Source organism: Alnus glutinosa, chromosome 8 (assembly GCF_958979055.1).
Source record: "Alnus glutinosa chromosome 8, dhAlnGlut1.1, whole genome shotgun sequence".
Classification (NCBI taxonomy): Eukaryota; Viridiplantae; Streptophyta; class Magnoliopsida; order Fagales; family Betulaceae; genus Alnus; species Alnus glutinosa.
Window position 1 is genome coordinate 612726 of NC_084893.1, and position 26021 is coordinate 638746.

Consider the following 26021-nt stretch of genomic DNA (forward strand, 5'->3'; position numbering starts at 1 on the left):
CACTCTGGATTGTTGCCTTCTATTGGTCAATGAAAAAAATAAAAATAAAAATGGCACACATGCATCTTTTACAGATTTTTATACAACTAATGATCAAATTTACCATTAAATTTGTGAAACCTATATTAGAACCCATAAATTTAATGGTACACGAGGAGGTTGTAATATAATTTTCCTAAAACTTTACATTATCAATCCGAAGGGGCTAATTTTACAAATGATCTTTATTTTACCATACCCATGAAGACATTGAAGAGGGTTCCAGATCTTTTTCGAATTTCCAATTTAATCGTTTTGATGAGTTTCATAACATTTTTCAACTTTTTGAAATTGATCATTTTGTGTAAACTACTATATGATTGTTATACAATTTAATGATGTGATAATAAAAATTAGTCTTTAGAGCACTAGCAGCAAGTTATTAGCTTCCTTTAGATTTTCTTTTAATGTTAGGAATCAAACTATTTTTGCTTTTATATTCAAATAAACTCTACAATAATAACTTCTCTTATTCTTTCATTTAAATATTATTTAAATTAAATGCTATGAAAAAAAAAAGGAAAGAAAATAGAAACCATTTAAATAATGTAACCTTCTTTTATTATTTTTTTTATACCATTTAAATATTATTTAAATTAAATGCAATGAGAAAAATAAAGAAAATAAAAATCATTTAAATAATATTTCAAATAAAAGTTAGAGAAAAGAAGTTATATTAACTTAATATTAAGAAAATTACTTTTACTTAACTAGATTTAGACTACAAATTTTAATTCCCTTAATTTTAAGAAAATAAGAATTGATTTAATAGTCCGTTTGGAAATAGACTTGGATTATGATTCTTCATTATTTTTCTAAAAAACAAATAATATTTTATTTAATTTTTTTAAAATTTATTTTACAAAGTTAAATTTTGTAATTTGTACAGTAAATTTTAATTGAATTTTAATTTGAAAAAATTCAACATTCAAACAGACTAGTCAAAAAAAAAAAAAAAAAAAAAAAAAACTGATTTAAGGGAATTTTTAAAGAATTTTTCTCGCATTCAACGAAGAAAATAAAATTTATTGAAAAAAATAAAAGCAGAGTCGTCGTCTTCGGTCTTCCACTAGAATTTCACTTTCATTGGAAAAAGAACCGGTGGTCGAATCAGAGAGCTCATGCAACGCCCCACTTTCTAACTTTCCGTACACTCCCCACTACCCTTTTTCCTCCGTATAAGCCCTTTTTCTTATTGAATCTCTCTCCATTTCTCTCACAAGCTCTCTGTACAATCCCAATATATAAAAATAGTTAGCTTCGTTGAGAAGTTTACCCTCTTCGTTAAGCTTCCTGCATCCAAAGCTCATGGAAAGCCCCCTTTCCGACTCTCTGTACAGTCCTAAGACCGTTTCCTTCATCTCTCTCTCTCTTTCTCTGTACATTGATTTGATCCCACGGCCTTTATTTGACTTCGTTGAGAATTACTAGTGTATACCCTCTTCCTCAAGCTTTCTCAGCGTCTCTCTCTATAGATATATGCGTTTCTGTCTGTTTCATTCAATGCCCTGTCACTCTGCTTTCACTCTCTCGCTAAGCTAAGATCTGGTTTTTTGCGTGTGCGCTTTGGTTTTCTGTGTGCGGGTTTTTGTAACGTACGGATATGGAGACGGCGAGAGAACATATAGAGGAGATACGTAAAAAAAAGTTTTCTATTGGAGGGGAAGAGAACCCATTGACGGAGGATCTTCACCAGGCCGTCAAGAACCTCTCTGCTGAACTTTATGCCAAGGATGTCCACTTCCTCATGGAACTCATTCAGGTCTTTCTCTCACGACTCACACTACTCTATATATGTTTGCATTTTTGCTTGCTTTCTTACGGGTTATTGATGATCGATGTAATATATGTATATGCTTGGAGGTTCCTCACTCATTAGAAATGGTGAATTTTGTTTATCAGAATGCGGAAGACAACAATTACTTGGAGGGTGTGGATCCATCGCTTGAGTTCATCATAACTTCTCAGGACATTACGGCCACGGGAGCTCCAGCGACATTGCTGATTTTCAACAATGAAAAAGGTTTCTCTTCCAAAAATATAGACTCCATTTGCAGTGTTGGTCGCTCCACCAAGAAAGGCAACAGGAAACGCGGTTATATTGGAGAGAAAGGTACGTACTTCTTTCACCTACTCTCCCTAAAGTACTGTTTATACGATGCACACTTTCATGTATCCATTGTCATTCGAATTTGTCAAACATGGAGGACCTCATAATTTGGTTTAATTTACTGACCATAATACTTGATTAATTAATTTTTAATTTGGTTGATTTGGAAAGAAGACAGAACACAAATATAAAATTTTGAGTGATTAATTTAAGCCCAACATCCAAAATTCTTACAATTTAAGATATGTGTTGACAAAACTGCCAAAAAAAAGCCGAAGCAGGGGGTAAAATCAAAGGGTAATAAAAAAGCATTACTCATCCTGCAAAATTATCAAAGTAAAATTCATAATTAAAAACATTTTAATAAGTAATATAAGATTACAGATTGAGTTTCAGCACTACAGTTAATTTTGCTTAGACCCATCCAACAAGTACTTAATTATCTATAAGGCTTTTATCGACTTTTGTGGAGACGAACTATTCAAAATTGGTTTCTGTAACCTTTGCTTCAAGCATGAGCTAAACTTAAGTTCGAGTTTATCACTAAACTAGATTACATATTCAAGTTTGGCTCACTCATTTTTTGAGAAGCTCGAATTTATTTACGAACTACTTGATTAATTTATTCTTATTTTTCATTCTATTAAATAAAGGAAAAATTAAAAAATTGTTTAGGTGATTCTGAATAGTTTTACATCGATTCCGTCTATTTTTCAGACGCAACTTTTTTACGAAGTTCTAAAAAAAGTTACGATAATGGCCATAGCCTACATGAGGAGGGTAATGGCCATAGCCTACATTTGTCACGGATTTAATTGTGACGGGTGGGTGGCCTCTATGAGAGATGGCAGCGTCCACACCTCACAGATGAGGGGTCGACTACCTCCCTAATGGCGGATGGGTGGGGGGGGGGTGGGGGACAAGGTTAAGTGAGGCTTTTTTCGTTAAAAAAAAAAATAATAATAATTATAATATTATATTTTTATTTAAAAATTTATTTTCTCACTTTTTGGGATGTAAAATTGTTGTCTTTTTAAATTCTGATTGGAATTTTGGCTGCTCAATGCTCATCACAAGGCCCAAAAAATTTCTACCCACAACATAATTGAATATATTATTATTTTTTTCATTTTCTCCATTATTTCCAATAATAGAACGTTTAAAGTTATAAAATGGGTTTTATTTCAGAATGTCTTTAATATTATTTAATTATCTTATTTAATACTATCAATTTTTAAGACTTATTTCAAGAATGAAATGTTGAAGAATTAAATTATGTTAAGGGCCTTAATTAAAGAATATTTACTGTAATTAAGCCTTCAATTTTTTTTTTAATAAAAAAAACTTATTAATATTTCTATATAGAGCCGGCTGACAGGGGCCATGGCCCCCTTACACAAAAATAAAAATAAAAATTATCCTTTAAATTTGCAATATATATATCAGGTCTTCTTTTTAACTTCATTAATGATTATCCCCCCAAAAAAAAAAAAAATTAAAAAAATTCAATGCCCTAGTGTTAAATTCCTAGTTCCCTCTACCTCTCGTCTAACAAGGGGTTGGTGGAGGCCTGCACTCTCCATGGGTGGGTTACGGCTGCAGGTGGGATGGAAGCCCCTTGCAAACCCATCAATTTTTTTTTTTTTTTGGGTATAATTGTAATTTTGAAAATTTTCTATGAGAAAAATTGAAGGAATCTATACATAATTGGATTGAAATATCTATTTCATAGTAGTTCAAAGTACAATGAGCAATAAGATAAAATTGAAACTACAAGAAGCAGTTTGAAAATGACTTGAACCAATTTAGCAATTTTTCCTAAAATAAATACCATGACTAAAATTTGTAACCCTTTGTAATCTGTGCTATTCATTAATAGCTTAATAAAGGTAAGATTATCTTGTTTGAGTGTAGATAGATTAATATTTCATTGATCTTGTATTTGTAGCAAAGCATTACGAATAAATTCAAAACAATAAGTTTATATCTTATGAACTTATTGTTAGCAAGCAGACCCTCTATCGTTTAGCCATGGCTTCTTCCTTGTTCTCCCTCCTTTTTATTTTTTTCCTTTTCTCTTTTAACGATCCTAAGTGTCTACATTGCTTAAAACTAATTTTAACCATTTGTATATAAATTCTTGGGCATCTTCCCCTTACAAGCTGGTTTTGAAAGGTGAGTTGTACCTGAGATTTGCATTATTTGGTATCGGAGCCGGTACCATGTCGAATATGAGATCAAATGGGTTGCGGCTTTGTGTTTGAGTCACAAAGGGTACAACCTATAGGCTCAAAGTAGCTTGATACTACGTATGGACATAGTGTAAAGTTAATGAATACTGATAAGTGAGTGGAACCACTAAAAGAGAGTGTGCTACCATTGGGTCAGTGTTAATAGAGTGAGTCGCCATGAATATCGGCTATGGAACGGGGTAATATGTTCTGATCCTAAGTGTCCCACATTGATTAAGGGCAATCTTAAACTATTTGTATTTAAGCTATTGGGTATCATTCACATATAGCCAGTTTTCAACTGTGAGTTTTAGCTAAGGTTTGTATATTTTTTTTTTCACACATTTTGTAAGCATCTTGGGAGGCAGATCTATCGTGCATCCCCCCTCTCCTCTACTCACGTGCATCCCTATTAGAGTCATCGACCTTCGCTCTTTCCAGTGATGCCCCTTTCCTAGGCCCTTTTTTTGCCTTTTGTCAATCCACCCCTTCCTCTCCATCTCCTTATCCGATGCCCAACCTTAGCCTACGGAGAATCCTAGATCTAGACGCAGATCCAATTGCAAATCTTACGTTATCCTCTAAGCATCCTCCGTCGAGCACTTCCCTCGACGGATATTGTGTTGTTGCTTATGTACGGTGGCTTCAGTCCCGAAACTATTGTTCCTAGCTGCTTCTTTCTTGGATTGTGTGCCAAGAATCTATTGGTTACCATTTATTTGGTCTATTTCCAAATGTTAGGTTGTATTTTGCACTATAATGTTTGTACTTGGGTCTTTATTAAGGTGTCTCACCTCCTTTTTTGTATTTTTGTGGGATTGTGTGCGAAGAATCTATTGGTCACCATTTATTTGGTCCATTCCCAGACGTTGTAAGGTTGTATTTTGCACTATAATGTTTGTACTTGGGTCTTTATTAAGGTGTCTCACCTCCTTTTTTGTATTTTTCTCTTTTCTATTTGATGAAATTTTACTTGTCCAGACAAAAAAGTACATGCTCTACCACACCGAACACCTTCGCATGGTTAAAGAAAAAAAAGCTTTTATATTTGAAGTTGTAAAATTAATTTATTGCCTCAACTTGTGATGCACGATGAGATTAATTCGAATTTAGGTAATTTCAAATTTCAATTTGTGGATCTGTTAAAATTTAGATATGTTTAGGCCTGCTTTTTTTAAAGGAAAAAACAAAACATTTGAGGGATATTGATGTATGTTCTTGACGATCTAGTTAACTTATTCTCTAATTGATATGCAGGAATTGGGTTCAAGAGTGTCTTTCTGGTTACTGCTCAGCCATACATATTCAGCAATGGGTATCAGATTCGGTTCAACGAAGAGCCTTGCCCACATTGCAATCTTGGGTACATTGTGCCTGAATGGGTGGAGGAAAACCCAACTCTTTCTGACATAAAACAAATCTATGGTTCTGGAAATACTCTTCCAACGACAACAATAGTCTTACCTCTGAAGCCCGATAAGGTCAAACCCGTGAAGGACGAGCTCTCTAGCATTCATCCTGAAGTTCTGTTGTTCCTTGCAAAGATAAAGCGGCTTTCTGTCAGGGAACATAATAAGGATTGTAGACTCAATACTGTCAGTGCAATAGCTATTACGAGTGAGACTGACTTTGTGACGAAGAAGAACATTGATGCTGACTCCTACACACTCCATCTCTCAGCCGAGGAAAAGGATAAGGGGTCCTACAACGATTGCCGTTACTACATGTGGAAACAGAAGTTTCCTGTCAGGCAAGAAAACAAAGTGGAAAGGAGAATGGAAGTAGAAGACTTGGTGATCACGTTGGCTTTTCCCTTTGATGAGCGTCTCAACAGAGAGATGAGCTCACCTGGGGTCTATGCATTTCTTCCGACAGAGATGGTCACTAACTTTCCCTTCATAATCCAGGCAGATTTTCTTCTTGCATCATCAAGGGAAACGATCCTCTTGGACAACAAGTGGAACAAAGGGATTCTTGACAATGTGCCCTCTGCTTTTATCAATGCTTTGATCTCTCTTGTAAAAAATTCAGAAGATGCTCCAGTATCTAGTTTGGCTCCCATGTTCAAGTTCATTCCTGTCAACAACTCTTCTTATCCAGAGTTGAATATCGTGAGGGAGTCGATCAAAGCAAAGCTTGTACAAGAAAATATTGTTCCAAGTGAGTCGTACACAAAGCAGAAATTCTTTCATAAACCTTGCGAAGTTAGTAGGCTTATGCCTGCTTTCTGGGAGATATTGGAGAAGGCGAAGGATCAAGGGGTGAGTTTGCTCGATCTCTCGTCACATGGAAATTATATTTTGAGTTCTGCATTTGACAGAAAGGAGTATGATCACGTATTGAGTTTCTTGGGAGTGGAGCCAGTCAATAACAACTGGTATGCGAAGTGCATTGGGAGTTCTAATCTCGTTGCAGGAGTGTCAGAGGAGCTGTATCTGAAGATTTTACTATTTGTTGCTGATAATTGGACGTCGAAATTTGACTGCTCCGACATCAGGAATATACCACTAATGAAATATGTGGGTCCTCATGGGGATACGTCTTTGTGCAGCATAAATGAATGCATACCTGGGAACCGGCGGAGGTTGGTTTCCCTATCACAACAGTATCATCTGGCGTCATGGCTGATTGAATCCAACAGGGAATTCAGATGTGTGGGCAATCGTTTTTTTGTACCTAAAAGCACTCAAGAAGCTATCTCCTCCTTCTCTAAGAGGCTGACGGTGTGGGAATGGCTTCAAGCTCATGTGAAGATTAGTGTTGTTAAAGTATATGACTATGCAGTTCACCTAATTGATTATCTCCAAAAAGACCGGAAGCTTGCTGTTGCCTTTGTTAACTTCTTATATCACTCTTTCTCGAAGAATCTTCTTTCAAAATCGGAGGTGGATAATTTGTGTCTTTCTATGCCGCTCGTAGATAATTATGGGAATATAACGACCCAGAGGAAAGGGGTTCTTGTCCCTGCGAATGGAAGCAAATGGGTGGGATTGATTCGTTCGAATCCATGGAGAGGTCAAGGCTATGTTGAGTTAGGAGAAGACTACTTGCATCCAGGCCATTTTGCAGGTAAATTGACTTCTGGAAAACAGCTCTTAGAGTTCCTTAAAACTCATGTTGCAGCTTCTGATATCCCTTTTATATCTCCTCCAAATGCTGCAATTCCTGCTGTTTCTGCACCACTTACCAGTGAAAATGCATTCTTGTTGTTGGATTGGATTCAAAACCTGAAACTTAGATCAACTGGCATTCCAGATAACTTCTTGAAATGCATAAAGGAAGGTAGCTGGCTCAAAATTACTGCCAATGGCTGTTCTGGCTACAGGCCACCATCTCAGTCATTCATGCTTGCCTCGTCACTGGGAAACATTTTGCAGAATGGATCAGTGCTTGTTGATATTCCATTGATTGATCAAAGTTTTTATGGAGATAGAATAATTGAGTATAAGAAGGAGCTGAAGACAATTGGAGTCATGTTTCAGTATGGGGAAGCATGTAACTACATTGGGAAGCATCTTATGTCTCTTGCAGATTCCTCCACTTTGACTAGATACCACGTGCTTTCTGTCCTTAGTTTCATCAGATTCTTGCGGAAAAAATCTCTTCCTCTTGAGGAATTCATCAACAGTGTCAAAGAAAAAAGATGGCAAAGGACAAAATGTGGTAAAAGGTCTCCAGTTGAATCTGTTTTGTTTGATCGTGAATGGAAAATTGCATCACAAATCAGTGACATCCCTTTCATTGATACAGATTACTATGGGGAGGAAATCCTTGCTTTTAAAGAGGAACTCAAGTTGCTTGGTGTGTTAATTGGATTCTGTCAAAGTTACAACCTCGTTGTAGACAACTTGAGGTCGTCTTCACGCTTGACTTCCCTGACAGCTGAGGCTGTTCTTTTGATCCTGGAATGTGTACGTCGTTTAAGATCATCCAACAAACTCATTGAGGCATTGAAATGCGTGAAATGCTTCAAGACAAATATCGGTTACAATTCTCCAGGAGAATGCTTCTTGTTTGACTCACAATGGGGTTGCATCCTACAGGTTTTCGGAGGTTTCCCATTGATTGATGGTGGTTTTTATGGAAACAGCATCTTCTCTTACAAAAACGAGTTGAAGCAAACAGGGGTGAAGGTGGATTTTGAGGAGGCGGTCAAAGTATTTGCTCAAAGTTTCAAGCAGCAAGCACCTTCCATGAGAAAAGAAAATGCTTTGTCTTTCTTGTCATGTTACAGACAGCTAAAGGACACTCAATATAAGTTTCCTTCAGATCTTAAGAAATACATACGGGAGGAGAAGTGGTTGCGGACTCGGCTAGGTGATTATAGATCTCCAAGCAATTGTATTCTATTTGGGTCAGATTGGCAATCAATTTCTCCAATTACTCTCCTCCCTTTCATAGATGATAGTGACAACTATTATGGGGAGGACATTCATGAATACAAGGAAGAGCTGAAGATGATGGGGGTTATTGTTGATATCAAAGATGGTGTGAAGTTCGTAGCTGCTGGTCTTTATTTCCCCCAAGATCCCTCCCACATAACTCCTGGAAATATTCTTACATTGCTCAAATGCATTCGCATTTTATTGCAAGATAAGAATTATTCATTTCCGGACAATTTCTGGAAAAATGTTTCCCAAAAATGGTTGAAGACCCGTGTTGGTCATAGGCCTCCAGACAAGTGTTTATTATTCGATTCCAGTTGGGGTTCTTATTTGAAGCAGAGTGATGGACCTTTTGTACATGAAGGTTTTTATGGTTCTGGTATTACGTCTTACAAAGAAGAACTCAATGCAATAGGGGTTATTGTTGATGTGAAAAAAGGATGCCCATTGATTGCCAGCTACCTTGATTTCCATCTTGAATTTTCTACTATAGTTCGAATATATAACTACTTGAGTAAGTTTAATTGGGAGCCAGACAATGAAGCTGCCAAAAGGATTTGGATCCCAGATGGAAGTCAGAATGGAAAGTGGGTCAGCCCCAGAGAATGTGTTTTGCATGACAAGGATGGTCTATTCAGTTTGCAGCTCCAGGTTTTGGAGAAACACTATGAGCAAAATTTATTTAGCTTTTTCTCCAATGCTTTCCATGTTAGAAACAATCCTTCAGTGGATGATTACTGCAAGCTCTGGAAGGTTTGGGAAAGTTCAGGACACCCATTGCAACATGCTGACTGTTGTAAGTTTTGGGTGTGTGTTTCGAGGCATTGGAGCGCAAAGACTGAGAGTACTCTTGCTGATAGCTTGGTGAAATTACCTGTTGGTTCAGGCTCAGATGGAATCTTGCTGTCCAACAAGCGTGATGTTTTCATTGCTGACGATCTCCAACTGAAGGATCTTTTTGAGCAGTTTTCTCCTCAACCTATATTTGTCTGGAACCCTCGGCAAAGCTTGCCTTCTTTACCTCGGACAAAGTTGCTTGAAATTTACAGGAAAATTGGGGTTCCAACTATATCTGAATCTGTGCAGAAGGAAGAATCATCCTTAGTGGATGTTGCTCATCTCAATCAGGTGAATCCAAAGGAAGTTTTGATTAAGAAAGGGCTGGTTGGGCTCATCCTTGGTTTTCTAGCAGGCCCTACAATGAAAATGGAAGTGGAAACGAGGCATGAGGCTATCAAAGGGCTTCTGAATATTACTTTCCTCGAGACTGTTGAACCCATCACTTTTAATTATAGCTTATCTCTTTCTTCTGGGGAACTTGTGAAAGCAACAGGAACCCGAATGATACGTTGGGATAGAGAGGCTTCAAAGTTTTTGGCACAAAAGCTGGACAGGTCTAGTGGTTATAAGAATATCATTGAATATGCCACATATTTTTCTGAAGCAATATCAGAGGGTTTGTTATGGGAGAACAGCGATCATATTGGTGCCCTCTCTGAGCTGATAAAGTTGGGCTTCTTTCTGGAATTTAATGAAGAAGCAGTCGGGTTTTTAATGAAGTCCAAGAATTTGCAGATTTTCATTGAGGATGAGGAGTTCCTCGCTGCTACCTTCCCTTCTGACTAGGTAGACGCCACAAATGGTTAATGTTTTTAATTGCAGTTTTTCATCCATTCAATGTGTGTTTCTACTAGTTTTTCCAGCATAAATGTCAAGAATGAATCAGTTGCGGCACTGCTGATCCTGATTGTCTGTCATTTTTATCTTTTAATTTTGTTCTAAATGACAATTATGTGGTATCTGCATTTATATGGATTTGTTGCTGCATTGCTGATTCTGACTGTCTATTAAATGTGTGCTCCCCTTGTAATTTTTATCTTACTGTTTGGTCAATCAGAATTCTACCTGTGATCGATGTTTGTTGATATTGGCCATATACTAAGAAGAAAAATATTTTACTTGATATAATTTCCAATCTCTTCTCTTGTTGCTTGAATATTTGAATTCTACGTTTGTTGTCAACACAATCTATTGTACACCATATTTTTTCCTCATCAAGAAAATAATTGGGATAAATGATTTTTGAAGTCCCCTAGAAATGTTGAACAAGATGAAGCAGAAAGCAGGAGTTCTAACAAAATAAAAATTAATGAAGCACAGTAAATACGTGGAGAAGAAATATAATCAGGTTTCATCCTATACAGTGACACAATCTTTGATTTCAAAGTATCTCTATCGTCTGTAAACAAGTGAATTAATGAGAGTTGAAGACCACAAAGCCCTTGATGCTAAAAAGTAAGCACAAAGAAATTGGAAAAGCTATCTTCATTCTTCCTTGCTTGGGATATGATCAACCTTCTGCTTTTTCAGCAAGAAGGCGCGCTCTGTCATTGCCAGAGCAACCTGGGTGGTAACATGATGTCACGTTCAACAAATTCTTCACAGCAACTGGTCCGCTCTTGATGGCTCTCTTCAACCTTCTTCCTCTGTTTCCTTTCTTCTTTGTGTTCTTCTCCTGGCCCTGAAGCACGTCATAAAAAAGAAACTTAGATTATAATTTTGTAATGGTGTTTGCACGCTTGTCTGTATCTCACAGAGAGAGAGAGAGAGAGAACTCATAATATAAATGTACCTCGTCAGAATTGCTCTCAACGCTTTCTCGGCCACTGGCTGAATTTCTGTGCGTGCTTTCTTCCTTGCCTGCGTGCATTAATTTGAAAACACGTTTATATTGTCTGCCACTTCAAACTACAATGCAATTTGTAATGTTTTTCTAAACTTCAAAAATTTGCAAGCACCCATGGCAATCTATCAAAGCCCTTTCACTTATCTCCTTTGTTAGGATTGTTTTTTTTTTGTTAAATCCGACGGAATATGCGTCAAGTGACATCGGTCTGGTGACCACGCATGGCAATCGATGTTTTGTTTTGTTTTTTCTTTTTTTTTTTTAATCTAAAAGGGTCCACTATTCAAGATTCAAGAGCACTTACTCTCTTCCTTGTTATTTTCTGTTGATGGGATGCAATATACCCTGAAACTTGGCGATCCGAATGTAACCCTTTCATCCTCATCCCCTTCCTCCTCCTCCTCCTCCTCCTCCATTGTTTCTTCCGCGAGCACAAACACTTCCTCTACAACCAAGGCCTTCTCAACCACCCTGACCTCTTTCTCTTCTTCTCTACGTGTACCATCTTTCTCATCCTGTTTTTCACATTTCTCCTCATCCTTATGCTCCTTAGGCTCTTTACGTGTTTTGTCAGATTCTGCAGGCACAGGTGCCGCATTCGACTTCTCGTCCTCTACCTTTGAAGAACATGCTACACTGTCGTCCGATGAAGAGGTGATGCTCTTTCTCTCTTTTTCATGTACAGATAGAGGCTGGGAACTTCCATACTCTTCGACGCCTTCATTAATGAGCAGTTCTTTCTTGGACAGGTTCGAACTTCTCCGTCTTCTTATCTCGTCAAACCAACGGCGTACAAGGGGACGGAGTTTAGCAGGAACAGCCTCTCCTTCTGGGTTGAGCTTCGAATTCCCAGACCCCATTGTACGGAGGACAGAGGAAGACGAGACGGATAGAAAAAATATGAGATTGAGAATCTGAAAGCTGGGTTCAGAGGCCGGTTTGCAATAAATAGCAACATAGAAAATCTCCTACAGTTGGTTTTTCTCTTCTTTTTTTTTTTTAACGGGTGTTGGGGTTAATAATAGCGAAGAGATTAGCATCTTCGATCAAGTTAAGATATAACCGACTAGAAATCTCCAGCTTTCAGCTTTGATGGCTTTACCTGTGGAGAAAATGGCCCCTGTTTTACTGGTGGAAAGAGTCAAATATATGCTTATTCATAATACTGAGAAGACAGAAAATGCCAGCGCCTGTTTTAAGGATATGTTCACATCTTTAACAATACGTCAGGAGCTTGCTATAAAGGCATATATATTACGCTATATATTTGGCGAAATGCTAGAACCCCAAATTGCGGAGGAACCGACTATTGGTCCTTCAACATCTAGATTCTAACTATTATTGTGAGAGAGAGAGAGAGAGAGAGAGATATGGCAATGTAGTTTTGTTAAAATGATCGGTTGAGAGGGACATTTCTGGCCCAGGGGAATATCAAATATGATTTGATTAATGCTATACCCGTAAATGTGTTTTACACGCTGACATGGCAATGCCACGTCACACTACCACGTTAGCCAAAGTCAAATTTCTTTTTTTTCTTTTTTTTGCATTGCACCAAATCAGAGAGATTTGGAAGTTGACCACCAAATCTCACGCGGGGCTAGTCATTTAATTTCAGTGGGTAAGGGCTCAAGGGGAGTGGTTGGCCACCCTTCGGTAATGACGTAAAAATTCTTTATTTGTGCAAATTTTTTTGAGCTGACCTGAAAGTGACACGTCGTGCTGCCACATCAGCATGTAAGATAACCAAACACCCCCACCCCCAAAAGACGCACAAAGACGATATAATGACCTTTGATTCAGTCCCCGTTGCTTGAGGATAACAGAGAACGTCCTCAAACCACTGCATCGCAATCTAAAACCATATATATAACATCTCATGGAAATTTTTGACTTTTTATTTGTGTTTTATATAGAGTTTGAAACATGCAAATCCTTAATTGGTCATGAATGCTGCCACTTACGAGTAAGTTCCATCATCTACATATATAGGATTAATTTGTTTTTAGGATTCTGGGGAGAGAATTCACCACTACTGTTTACAAATGGTACACTTTTTTGTGGCTCCTATGTGTATGTCCGAGCAAAAACACTCAATACACTAATATATATTTTTTTTTAATCATAATTCATCAAGAGGGGTCGACCATAGTAGCATCTGTCCGTTAGAAATTAATGACAAAAGAGGCCTAGACAGTAAAAAATCGTAGGCGCTCCCTTAAACTGGTTGAACTATAGCCTGACCTAATCCCACCGAAGACACTAGTGACACCAAAGCTGGTGGTACGGAAATAATTCCAAGTGCTTTCAATTTCGAGATTCGACCATGAGACCTTCCACCCACCGAACCATTAAGAGTCAAAATTCGTACCTAAACACCAATTGACTCTACTTCCATGATATTGGAGAGGAGAAAAAAAAAAAAAAAAAAATTGTTTCTTATGCATGATATAGATTGCCCACAATGAGTGGGTAGATTAGAAATGTGTTCCTACGTACTAAGTTTCACATTGGTTCCTTACTAAGAGAGACCGACCTAATTTATAAGTGATGTCATTGCTAATACGTGTCAAGTTATTAATTATTTATACTATTAGTGACGACATCACTTGTCGTCGCTAATAAAATTTGTTATTTGCGCAACAACTAAAATCCCGCACTAGGGACGGCATATCAGCGACGACAGAAGCTAATATTAAATTTTTGTTGATTATTAGCAACGACTTTTAGGTTGTCGCTAAATACCAATTTTCATGTAATGAATCTCCAATTAATTGTAACTTAACTAATTATTTTAGAATGATAACGTAGATGTGTTCAAGGATGAAACTACGTTCAGGAGAGGCTGAAACCCCAAATATAAAAGTTTTTATGAGTATCATTCTTGCAAAATTTATTTATTTTTTTAGAAAGTTTTGTACCCCCTCCCATCAAGTTCTAGTTCCGCTCATGGATTTCCTCCTCCATTAATTGCATGAACTTTGACTTCTAGTAAGGCAAAGATATCCTACCAAGTGAATAAGGTATTTTTGGATATTCCTTTAAAGGTATCTTCCTTTTGAAACTAGAGGAGAACTTGAAGTGAACTCCATGTGCAGATATTCTAGTTGCAATTCTGGATCTGATGCTCTCCACAAAAGAACTTATTTTTACGAAGTTGGTATATACCTTGCTTCTTTTTTCCCATCTTATTAATAATCTTTTGATGAAATATTGTTTTGATATGAAAAGCTAGATTCCTGAAGCAATAAAGTCATTACCATGCTAAGAACTTGTTTAGATAAACAGTAAAAGAAATTAGCTTCGTTTTTACAAGTTCAATGGCCAAAGGCCATTTCTTACATCCACCAATCTCTCATCCCTTGAAGTACTTGTTTTTGCGGAGTTTTTTTTTTTCCTTTTTTTGTTTTTCTCTTCATCAAGATCAACTTCCTTTAATTGGTATAGAAAACACAAATCAATGAAGAAGAATAGTTGCTTGCTCTTTTCTAGGAAATGATCAACAACTGCTCCAGGCGCTGCCTTCTTCATGTTCTGCTCCACTTGAAGAGACCTCGGTGACACTACTGGAACTCGAAGACGACGAAGAACTCGAAGAATCAAGAGCCAGATTGGTCTTGTTTGCCATCATAAAATCGAAGAATCTAGGCTGTGCCATTCCGACATCCTTAACTTTGTTTTCTGTGCTTGTCTGAATAATCACGTTATTGTCTTTCATACTTCCCTTCTTCAAAAATATGCGACAGAGAACCCAATTTTCCACTTCAGCTAAAGAATCCTGTAAGAAATTAAACCAAAGTTTTTAAATTTCGTAATTCAGAAACTAAATTAATATGAGTAATTCTTAATTGTCTTGAGCAAGAAACATGCGTGTCAGTGTGTCACCTAGAATGTAATTGGGTTGACATTCACCTGCTTTGAGTTATCTATCTGTGGGGAAATGGAAGCTGTAGTTTCTGCATTGACAAGACGATATTCATGCATGATCCACTCTGTTCTAAATCTTTGGGGGGACTTCCCTGTATAGAAAACCAGGGTCTTTCTCATTCCCATCATATGATTCCTTCTCGAAGAAACAATTTTTTTGTCTGAGCCGGTTGACTTCCAATAACCAGAATTAGTTGTTCGTTTGGTTTGGTTCCCATTTCGATATTTCAGTTCCTTAAGGCTGAAAAAGTACCTTTCTTGCTCCAATTCACCTGCATATGTGGAAACTTATATTATATCGATTTGATTCATGCAACCTTATGAATGTCACCAAGTGACCATCATTTTTAACAAGCTTTTTTGTTTGTGGTTAGTGAGCGTATGTATGAGCTTGCACGCATGTGATTTTTTTTTTTTATTATTATTATTATTTTTTAACGGGGACTTTCATTCCATTAAAAAGCCCGAAGGCAAATTAAACCAGTCCCGAAACCTATAACACAAGCCCGGAGACCCAAGATAGTGAATAGAGATGAAGTATCCCTAAACACTAAGCCAGGATCAGACCTAGCTTAAAGCAGTTACCACATGCATGTGATTTCGAAGCAGAGAAAAACAGAGTATCAAAGTTATAATCACCAACCTGGCAAATCCCAAGGATCATACTTGTAAACATTGGTCTCAGGAATGATTGAAGCAGGCAATGGGAGTGAGGACACCTTGCATTTCAAGTACTGGAAGACGAGCTCTTCATCTGTGGGCTGGAAGCGGAAACCAGGGGGCAATCTGGTTACCCCATGCCGAGCAAGACTGAAGTACTTGTCCATATCAAAGCCTCTTCCTACTGCTTCACCTCTGTCAACAAAAGTTAGTTGAGGTCAAGCAACGCATGTTTAGTTTTTATAGTCTCAGTTGGGGAAGGAAATAGATTTTTCTTTAAGGTTTGGTGAAGGTGTGGGGCAGGAAAAAAGAAAAGAAAAGAAGGGACAATATCAAATAGATGAATTTGGTGTTTGACAATTAAAGAAAGTTAAGATCTTTTCTAATTATGAAATGAAGGTTGAATTATGGAGTTAACATTCCAACTTATGACTATAGCTTTAATACTATATTAAATTCACATTTATCCTTAAAGTTTATATAACGATCCACCCCCAATGACACAATATTGTCCGCTTTTGGCTCCCCAAACAGAACTTCCCAGGAGGTCACCCATCCTAGGATTGCTCTCGCAGCAGCACGCTTAACTGCAGAGTTCTGATCGGTTCATAGCCATCACGGCTTTAAAACGCGTTGTGTCATAAAGGGTGCATTTATACATATAAGCACATCCTCATTCCCAGGCGATGTGGGACGTCACAATCACCCCTCCTTGGGACCCAGCGTCCTCACTGGCGACCCTCATGGGATCACCCCATTCTTGGCATCCCAGCGAGTGCCCGCCGGCAACCCTTTTGGGCTTGTGCACGCTTCTACCATCTTAGGCTGGGCAATGGCTCTGATACCATTTGTAATGACCCACCCCCAATGACACAATATTGTCCGCTTTTGGCTCCCCCAAACCAGACTTCCCAGGAGGTCACCCATCCTAGGATTTCTCTCGCAGCAGCACGCTTAACTGCGGAGTTCTGATCGGTTCATGGCCATCACGGCTTTAAAACGCGTTGTGTCATAAAAGGTGCATTTATACATATAAGCACATCCTGCAATGTGGGACGTCACAGTTTAAGTCGATAAGAAACAATCAATTAATCATTTAAGTAATATTTTAACATTTTTCTTTCATTTCTTCTATGCCTAAATTTCTAATCTTTCATAATGAGTAATATTAAATATTACACTTCTATCCTATAATTAGGTTGATATGATAGATAATATGACTGTATCCATCAACTTTTAATTTTTTTTATTATTATTTTTTTAACAACGACTTATGAATATTGTTTCAATTGAATAGAAGTGATATAGATAACTGATTTTCAGTAGAATGGAAGTGTGATAGAGATATAATATATAGCACTATTCTTTTCTTAATACAATATTAATTGACGGGTTATTAATTGTCTGTAGCATTTCATTATTATATATTTGAATGATTGAGGGCCTTGAAAAAGATGTCGAGGGTTTGGTTAATTCAATGTTCAGGTCACCAAAATTCAACTGATAGTTCAAAAGGGGTTGTTGGATGTCACCGGTAAGTAACCATTAAGTCACCTGCTGTCATGCTTACTTAACGTGTTATTTGTACACATTTACTTTAGGTGTGAAATTTATGCATGTAAAATGAGTGTGTATATAAATATCATTTGTCTGCATACCCCTCTTTTTATTTGCGGTAAAAACACGTTGTTGGGCCTAATAGACATTTTATCAACCCATCAACCCGAGTTCATCATCATTACTCATTAATTAGCACACAGAATCCACTCCCTCACCACTTCCGCGCCACTTGGCCAACTGCCAATGACCACTTCCTTAGGAAGGGACATGATGAAAAATGGGAGAATGTAGGGCAAGACATTTTAGAAATGGTCATTTTTAGAACAATCGACGATAAACAGTTGAGACACCATTATTGTTATCTTCTTTGTTTTTTCCCTCCACATTCTTGCTTGAATATCCTTTGACTTAAGGATCAAAGTTATCTTCTTTCGTCCAGTACTCCGACAAACTCTTTTGCTTACTTCTTTTCTTGTGTAGGCACAGATAGATCAACCGGTATTTACTACAAGGAAAACTGCTCTCCAACACACATCAAATTGACCTCAAGTCAATTATGTAACTAGAATAACCATGTGCCTGTGGCTAGTTAAACAGATCGAGGCTCTATATGCAGCTGCTATGAATATTTATGATGATTTTTGGCTAATTAATCTCACTTTTTATACACCAAAAACGAATCTGGATTGTATCAATTGATTCTATGCTTTAGAGACTGTTAAGACGTAGACTTTGAAGTGATAGGCTGATTTTACGGCAGTAATAGTGTTTAAAGCATCGCATGTTAGTCTAATCTAAACTTGCCATTGCTGTCATAGCACAGTGATAAATGTCAAATACCCTTTCTATTTGTTTAGCTGCCAATCTGCCATGCTTGCAAATACCAATTAACGTGTTAGGCTTTCTAATGTTTAGAGAATTTTCGGCAACAATAGGCAAAATACAAAGTAAAAAGTATAATTAATTATTTACTTTAGTTATTGCTTTTTTAATACACTCTTCAATACGTTTTTTATTCTCTTTTTTACTTGCTTTAAAATATTATTTATCACTGAGTATTAACTTTTAACTAATCTGCTGAATTTATATTGGGAAAGTCATTGGCTTTTGAGTAGGCTTGTTTAATTTTTGTGCCTAAAGTTGCTTACCACATTGTGAAGAGAACCCCAACGGGCCAATTTCATTTTTGATGTCATTGGATTAAAGAAAAGTCCAAGTCATGAGTAATAATGGAATCATTGGTGAGAGTCGATTGAATGCCCTAAACATCCTTTATCCAAGAAAAAAAATGGTATTTATAATTTGCATGGCCAAATAAAAAAAAAAAAAAATTCCCATATAACTTAAATAACACAATGAAAGTTGTTGTTGTTTTTTCTTTCTTTTTTCTTTCTTTGTGATTTATGTGTATGATATTATGTACTTGTTAGAGAAGAAACCCCTTAGAGGAAGGGTTGAGCAAGGGAACCATAGTAAATGAAGGTATCTATCGAGAGATTTGATGAAAAGTAGAATATTATTCAAATGGTTAAATTAATTATTTTTTATCAATTTAATTTTTTGAGATAAATAATGATTTAACATGGTACCAAAGCAAGGATCATGAGTTTAAACATTGTCTCTTTCATTAATCTCGTATTTCAATTAAATATTCCAGGTGATGAACCTCTCTTATTAAGGGGTGTGAACTAGATGAAAAGACCCTAAATCTTAAAGTCCATTTGACTCCCCCAATGAAAAAAGAAAAATAAAGAATATGGAAGAGAAAAACCCTATCCTCCCCATTGAAAATAGAGAATAATTCTAAAAATACTGAAATTTGAACTAATACTCTGTGCATAACTAAGCCCACAAGCTAGGCTTAGAGCCTGTTTGAAATTGAGTTAAAAAGCTTAAAAAGTACTTTTAGTACATAGAAAGTTGTGCAAAGCAAAAATATATACGGTAAAAATCTCAAAAAAAAATACTTCTTTGACTTTTTTACTCTAAAAAAGGTCAAAACGTACTTTGAGAAAAGCTTGAAAACGAATATTTTTTTCAAAAACTCTTTTTAACTATAAAAGTTCTATTTCCCAATACAATCTCAAACATGCTTATACAGTTGAAGCAATTGGCTTTTTACCAAAAATGGAAAAAAGTCTAATTATTTCAAATCAAACTACAAAATAAATAAAGATTCTGCCAAAAATTTGGCGAAATTAGGAAATAAAAGCACTACTAAAATGAGAAAGAAATACTTCTTAAAATGACCAAAAAAAAAAAAAAACTTAAAATAGCGACTCGGAAGGAAAAAAAAATGGATTTAGGGCACGAAAAAGGCTCTAATTAACAAAGCATAGATTAGTGGTCACGATGTCCGTGTCGAAAAGAGCTTTTAAGATTGGGGTCATATACGCAATTCTAATACTCATAGTAAAAGTTATGCTCGATTTATAGTCATATGCACAATATTGCCCCAATTATGCACGATTTTATTAATTCTTGCCATTCTTGTGTTATCTTGTCTGTCAAAATATTCCAAAGCCATTGATTCAAAGGCAAATGATATTTGTATACACACTCATATTTAGTGTGAAAATCATATATGTAAGACTCATTCCAGATGTCTGTCAATTCAACATTTGCCAAACTCTGCCAACTCTCCAACGTCACCCTTACTTTATTATATATATACAATGTGGATTGTTACTACTCATTCATTGAGTGCCAGAATAATGGAGTGGCCTATTTCTTTGATTAGCTTTTATAAATTTTATACTCCTTCTAAATCCTTTTCTTCTTTTGAAAATAACTTTCCTTGGATTATGAATTGATAGCTGAGTCATAAAGCTTGTAGCAGCAGTATTTCAAATCCAGGGGCAAGTGTTTTAGAGAGCAAAGTTTCTTTCTTATAGCTATTATTTATATGATTTTTCTTTTTCGATCTTTTTGGTTGGTTGATCCTAAAGAGTTGAATAAAAGAAATTGAAAGCCCATGCCTTTTTAGGAAAACACGAAACCCTTACTAGAAGAGAGTTTCCTTATCAAGATTGGTGCTTTTCTTCGTTGTGAAGATGTTGCTTTTATTCATATATCTTTCCGTGTATGGTGATTGAGAAACCTTCCTTCATGGTCTTAATAAAAGTAGCAATGTTTTTGCATGGTTGCAAGTCATTGCCTTTTTAGTGGGATCGGATTCCCTATAATTGGGGTTTCTCAATTGCAATGCAACGTGGACAGTTCAATAGAAAGAGAGAGAGGTTATAGGGTCTACTTTTATGAACCCGCACCCCAAGCTACTCATTGTTTTGTACATGGGTCTCACATTTCTCCTATTCTCTACAATGATGCAAGCAATATTTTTCCCACTAACGTCTTGTTTAGGGAGATTGATACTTTGAAGAGTCTTTTAGTGAGCACATAATATAGCATGTTGAGACATCACACAACTCAAAAGCTTAAGCCTATAGGTTTGAGCTCAACTATGCTATATATTAATCATTCACACTTCTTACATCTTTTCGATCACTTGTGGGCTATGTGGGTTTGCCCTTGCCACGCACCTTTATTCATATTCTATAGACTTTTATTTGTGCCTGTGTCATGAACCTTTTTGCTCCTTACTCTAAGGACCCTTGTCTATGCTCAGAGCTTGCACCATTTTTATTCCTACTCAAGGCATCCTTTTACAAGCCGCCCATGCCATGAAACCTTTGCCCTTAACTCCAAGGACACTCATCCATGATCGGACCTTTGTCTGTGTATGCGCCACTTCATCATATCACACACTACCATTGGCTCTTACACCACTTGTTAGGGAGATTGATGCCTTAAAGACTTTTAGTGAGCACATAACATGTTAAGGCACCGCACAACCCAAAAACTTAATTCTGAGTTTGGGCTCAATTATGTTATATTAACCACTTCGATCAATTATTATATCTTATATGGGACTCAATCATTTTACACTCACAGATGTATACATAAAAGGTCTCCTTGTTCTGCACATGCCTCTCGCATCTTTATTTCCCTTCACTGGACCATCCTTTCAATGAATTTCAAATGGGATTTTTCTTTTCTCCTTTGACTCTTTTTTTTTCTTTTCTTTTTCTTCCTCAAAGACAGACTAGCGTTGGCCCAAGTGAAAAGTTGATGTGGAGGAGAAATGGGGCCTTTCCTGCCAATAATGTATTCATAAAATAAACTTGTGCTCTTTAGGGATAATCATGTTTCAGGTGCTAATAGTTTATTCATAAAATAAGCTTATGCTTAATGCATAAGAAAATTTGCTCATCCTCTTTGTCAAACCAAGACCATCTATTTACAACATCCTTCACTGTAAAGGTTGAGTCGGGCCTCAAGATTAACTTATGCTCTGAACATCTTTGTGGAAAAACTACCAAGACTTGGTTCTACTCAGAATACATACAACTTTTTTGTCTTTGAATTTAACCAAAACCAAAAAAGCCACATCATATCGAAGATAGAAAAATCTAATCAAACAAATGTTTTAGGATTAAATACAATTTTCCCCTCATAAGTTACCACACGATTTTAAGTTGTTCCCATGAATTCATGTTACACTCAGCCACATTGAACTATCATTTCGTAACGAAAAACTCTCTGCTGTTAGTCAAAATAATTAACAAAACGTAAAATAACAAAAATATATATTTTTATTTAATTGTTAGTTTTTTATTTAGTTTTTAGTTTTTAGTTTTTTGTATTTTTTTATTTGAGGGTATTCTTGTCATTTAACTGGAATTAATGTTTAAAATAAAAATATTTTGTCTGATTTAACGAGATTCTCTAACGGCGAATTTTTTTTGTAACAAATAGTAGGTCAATGAAACTAAATGTAACAGGTGTCGGTTCGTGTGGCAACTTAAAATTGTGTGATAATTAATGAAAGGAAAATTTATTTAACCCAATGTTTTATTTCATCTAATCAAGAAATTTCAATCATCACACATCTTTCCTTATTTCTATCATCTTATAATATTATACCTAGAATCTGACCGTAAGATTAACCTCTTACATAGTTTAGTATTTGATTCCAAAACGAATGGAATCCTCAATATTGATACACAATTAGATGGAACCCTCAATATTATGAGAATGGAACCCTCAATATATTCATACACAATTAGATGGCTATCTTAATTATATGTATCAACTAAAAATATATTATTGTTTAGCAAGACTATTGTACTGATTAATGTGCCTAAACGAATTATTGTCCTTTTCTAGCGTTTTCCCATTTAATTGACTTGTGATTACAACCTCATCCGAACAAGAATCTTGTCAAAACTCTCCTAAACGACTGTTAATGTGATCGTGAAGAATGGATTTATATGGCAATTAACATCCCCTGGCTTACCGCTCAAAATCCTACAAAAGGGTACCGAGTGTTTTTAGAAATACTATAATTTTTCTTTTTACAAACCAACGTAAAAGTACATATGACACTTATTATGTTAGCTACTAAATTTACTAACAGATCAATTCATGTGGTTTGGGAGTACCACATAGGCAATATAACTATGGAGTGGCCGGACCACCCTTCCATTTTATCCTTTGAGGAGTTGGTCAACTACCCCCTTGGGGTAAAGGGGTGGTCGATCACCTCCACCGAATCCTTGAGGTGTCGCACCAACCCTAGAACCATCAAGAGTGGTTCGGCCGTCCTATAAGAGGCAGCCAAACCCCCCCCCCCCCCCCCACAAAAAAAAAAAAAAAAAAAAAAAAAAAAAAAAAAAAACCCTTGAGTGGTGTAGGTGACATGGAAGAAAGGGTTATGGCTAAGTGGCTAACGTGGTATATACCAGGTAGACTGTCACGTCAGTTTGTAAGGAAATATGGTAAAGAGTAATGTTATATACTTTTTTTTATTTCAAAACTATCTCACAACGCTAATATGATAGCCTCAACCAATTCATAATTTTATTTTATTTTTCTTTTTAACAATGACTAATCTAAAGGTTAGTTGAGATTGTCACATTAACATTATGAGATAAAAATGTAAATTCTAATTGTCATTAAAAAGACACATTAGGTAGTAACATTGCGGTAGAATCCATTGGGCATAGGCCCATCTAAATCGTAACTTTTATTGCGTAAACAGGCCCATTTACTCTCAGATCCTTGTCCAATCTTCCTCCGCTTGTAGGCCTCGTTGCTTTTAGGGTTTTAGAAGCGCGCGTGAGCTACTCAACAATTGCAGTCTTTCAGCAAAAATTCAATCTCCACACTCACTCAATGGATCCTTCACAATTCCAATCCAACGAATTAGAGCAACTTATCGCGATAAGTTAACCCAATCTCTGTTTTTCTTTGGTTTCTTAGAAACCTCAAGTAAAGGAAAGAGAAAATTTTCTTTATTTTATTTCGTGGAATGTTACCATGAGTGATTATTGTACTTTAGAAAGAAAAATATTAAATGATTGATTTTTTTCATTTTCTATTAGCTTAAATTTTAGGTTAAGTAGTAATTTTTGTAAACTTACCATATCCATTTTATTTGAAATAGAAATGATCCTTGGCATATAAAAAGAAAAAGAAAAAATATATAAAGCAAAATGACTCTTCTCTTAGAAACCAAAAGGAAATTAAAATTGGAGAATTTGATAAACTTTTTTTTTTTTTTTGGTTCTGAGAGGAGAATTTAATAAACGAAATAACATGATCATGTTATGAGTCTAGATAGTTTAGTAAATATAGTTAGCACTTCGAGGGGCTAATCCTCCACACACATAAGCACACGGCTATATGGTTAGACTTCAATTCGTAAACCTTTCATTAATGCCCAAGTCTGTTAAATACAATTTGATGAAATAACATAACTGCTACTAAGAGTGGGCTGCTCTCCACTATGCATTACTGCCCACTAACACACAACTGACCCAACCTCTATTAACTGAAGCACAAACTAACCCACTACACTACTGGGCTGCAACAGCCCAGTACCACATTTAGGATATTCCGGAACTAGTTTAGGGAAATGAAAAATACAATACAAATGCAAAAGACACAAACAAACCCATAAACAACCATAATTATGATAAGGCCCTTGTCCAGCTGGTATGCATTCCCATAAGTTGTTCCTACGCAGTGGAAGACATGGCATTCATCTAAGTCCATTGAGCCCCTGGTATCAAGCAAACTGTCCAAATCAGACCACGCTTCACATTTTCCTTCTGAGAGCCTTAGGGCATATGGGCACATAACATAGCCTTCCTCATTAAAGGACAAGGTCCGAAAATCGCTCACGAAGATTCTCCAAATCCTCCCAAGTGGCGTCTTCTTCCATCGCTCCTGCCCACTGGACGAGCACCTCCGTTCCGGCACGGTTGCCCTTCCGCATCAATCGTCTGTTAAGTATCTTTTTTGGTTCGAGAGCTAGGGTACCTTCGGGGGTTAGGATTGGTAGTGCAACAAGGGGGTTATTCGGGTTCCAAGTTGTTTCTTGAGGAGAGAAATGTGGAACACCGGGTAGATTTGAGAGGTTGGGGGTAGATCGAGCTTGTAGGCAGCTTGTTTGATTCGTTGAATGATCTAGAAGGGTCCGTAATACCTAGGAGACAACTTGAGATTTCTTCGTAGTGACACGATAATTGCCTATAGGGGCGAAGACAGAGATAGACCCAATCTCCGGTCGCAAATTCTCGATGGGTGCGTTGTTTGTCAGCATACATCTTCAACTGTGATTGATCATCCCTCAGATTCTCTCGAATTAAAGAGAGGATAAACTCCCTACTTTTGAGGGTTTCATCCACTGCTTGAACACTAGTGGTGCCGGGCTCGTAAGGCAGGAGACATGGGGGTGGGTACCCGTAGACTGCCTCGAAGGGTGTGAGCTTCGTAGAGGTATGCTCTGAAAAGTTGTAGGCCCACTCTGCTAGGGAAAACCATCGTACCCAATCTTTCGGTCGATCTCCTGTAAAACTCCTGAGATACCCCTCCAAACCCTTATTCATTATTTCCGTTTGCCCATCGGTCTGGGGATGGTAAGCTGAACTCATTAGGAGTTCAGTACCATTCAAACTGAAGACCCGGTCCCTGTCACTGAATATGGACTTGGGTAAGCCATGAAGTTTGAAAATCTGGTCTAGGAAGAGCTGAGCTACAGACCCGGCTGTGTAAGGATGAGAGAGAGGACTAAAATACGTGTACTTGCTTAACCGATCAATCACCACCATGATCACTGTTGTGAGTTTTAAAAGTACTCGCAAGTGTACGAATCGTTTGCAATATAGCGTTTTGTAAGTGCGAGGTCAATCTCACAGAGAAATGGTAAAAAATCAAGGTTTTGTTTAACTAACCTCATTTTAACCTAGTTCCAAATGCTGAGGTTCAAACATGCAAAATAACACTAAGTTAAAGATGATGAAAAAGAAAATATAAAAAGAACCAAAGCTTATGAATCCACCAAACCAAATCCAACA

At 36.8% G+C, this 26021-nt stretch overlaps 3 protein-coding genes across 6 annotated transcripts; 1 reads left to right on the plus strand and 2 right to left on the minus strand.

The window, feature by feature from the left end:
• Positions 1 to 1306: 1306 nt before the first annotated feature.
• Positions 1307 to 10570, plus strand: LOC133875014 (uncharacterized). Of its 4 annotated transcripts, XM_062312980.1 has the most exons (3): positions 1307 to 1801; positions 1942 to 2152; positions 5638 to 10570. In XM_062312980.1, exons 1-3 carry the CDS (start codon positions 1643 to 1645, stop codon positions 10389 to 10391), a joined length of 5124 nt encoding a protein of 1707 aa, XP_062168964.1. In that variant the 5' UTR covers positions 1307 to 1642; the 3' UTR covers positions 10392 to 10570. The 4 variants fall into 4 exon arrangements, 3 of the variants coding, with proteins under 3 accessions (XP_062168964.1, XP_062168965.1, XP_062168966.1); XR_009901425.1 differs by lacking the exons at positions 1307 to 1801; positions 1942 to 2152 and adding an exon at positions 4715 to 5256 and having other exon boundaries at positions 5638 to 5737; XM_062312981.1 differs by lacking the exons at positions 1307 to 1801; positions 1942 to 2152 and adding an exon at positions 4727 to 5121.
• Positions 10571 to 10911: 341 nt separating this feature from the next.
• LOC133874488 (uncharacterized) lies at positions 10912 to 12548 on the minus strand. The gene is made up of 3 exons (XM_062312316.1): positions 11756 to 12548; positions 11398 to 11465; positions 10912 to 11286 (listed from the first exon to the last, which is right to left on the minus strand). Exons 1-3 carry the CDS (start codon positions 12309 to 12311, stop codon positions 11116 to 11118), a joined length of 795 nt encoding a protein of 264 aa, XP_062168300.1. The 5' UTR covers positions 12312 to 12548; the 3' UTR covers positions 10912 to 11115.
• Positions 12549 to 14694: 2146 nt separating this feature from the next.
• On the minus strand, positions 14695 to 16247 carry LOC133875763 (NAC domain-containing protein 83). The gene is made up of 3 exons (XM_062313999.1): positions 16022 to 16247; positions 15364 to 15650; positions 14695 to 15229 (listed from the first exon to the last, which is right to left on the minus strand). The coding sequence occupies exons 1-3, from the start codon at positions 16203 to 16205 to the stop codon at positions 14951 to 14953; spliced, it is 750 nt and encodes a 249-aa protein (XP_062169983.1). The 5' UTR covers positions 16206 to 16247; the 3' UTR covers positions 14695 to 14950.
• Positions 16248 to 26021: the final 9774 nt, after the last annotated feature.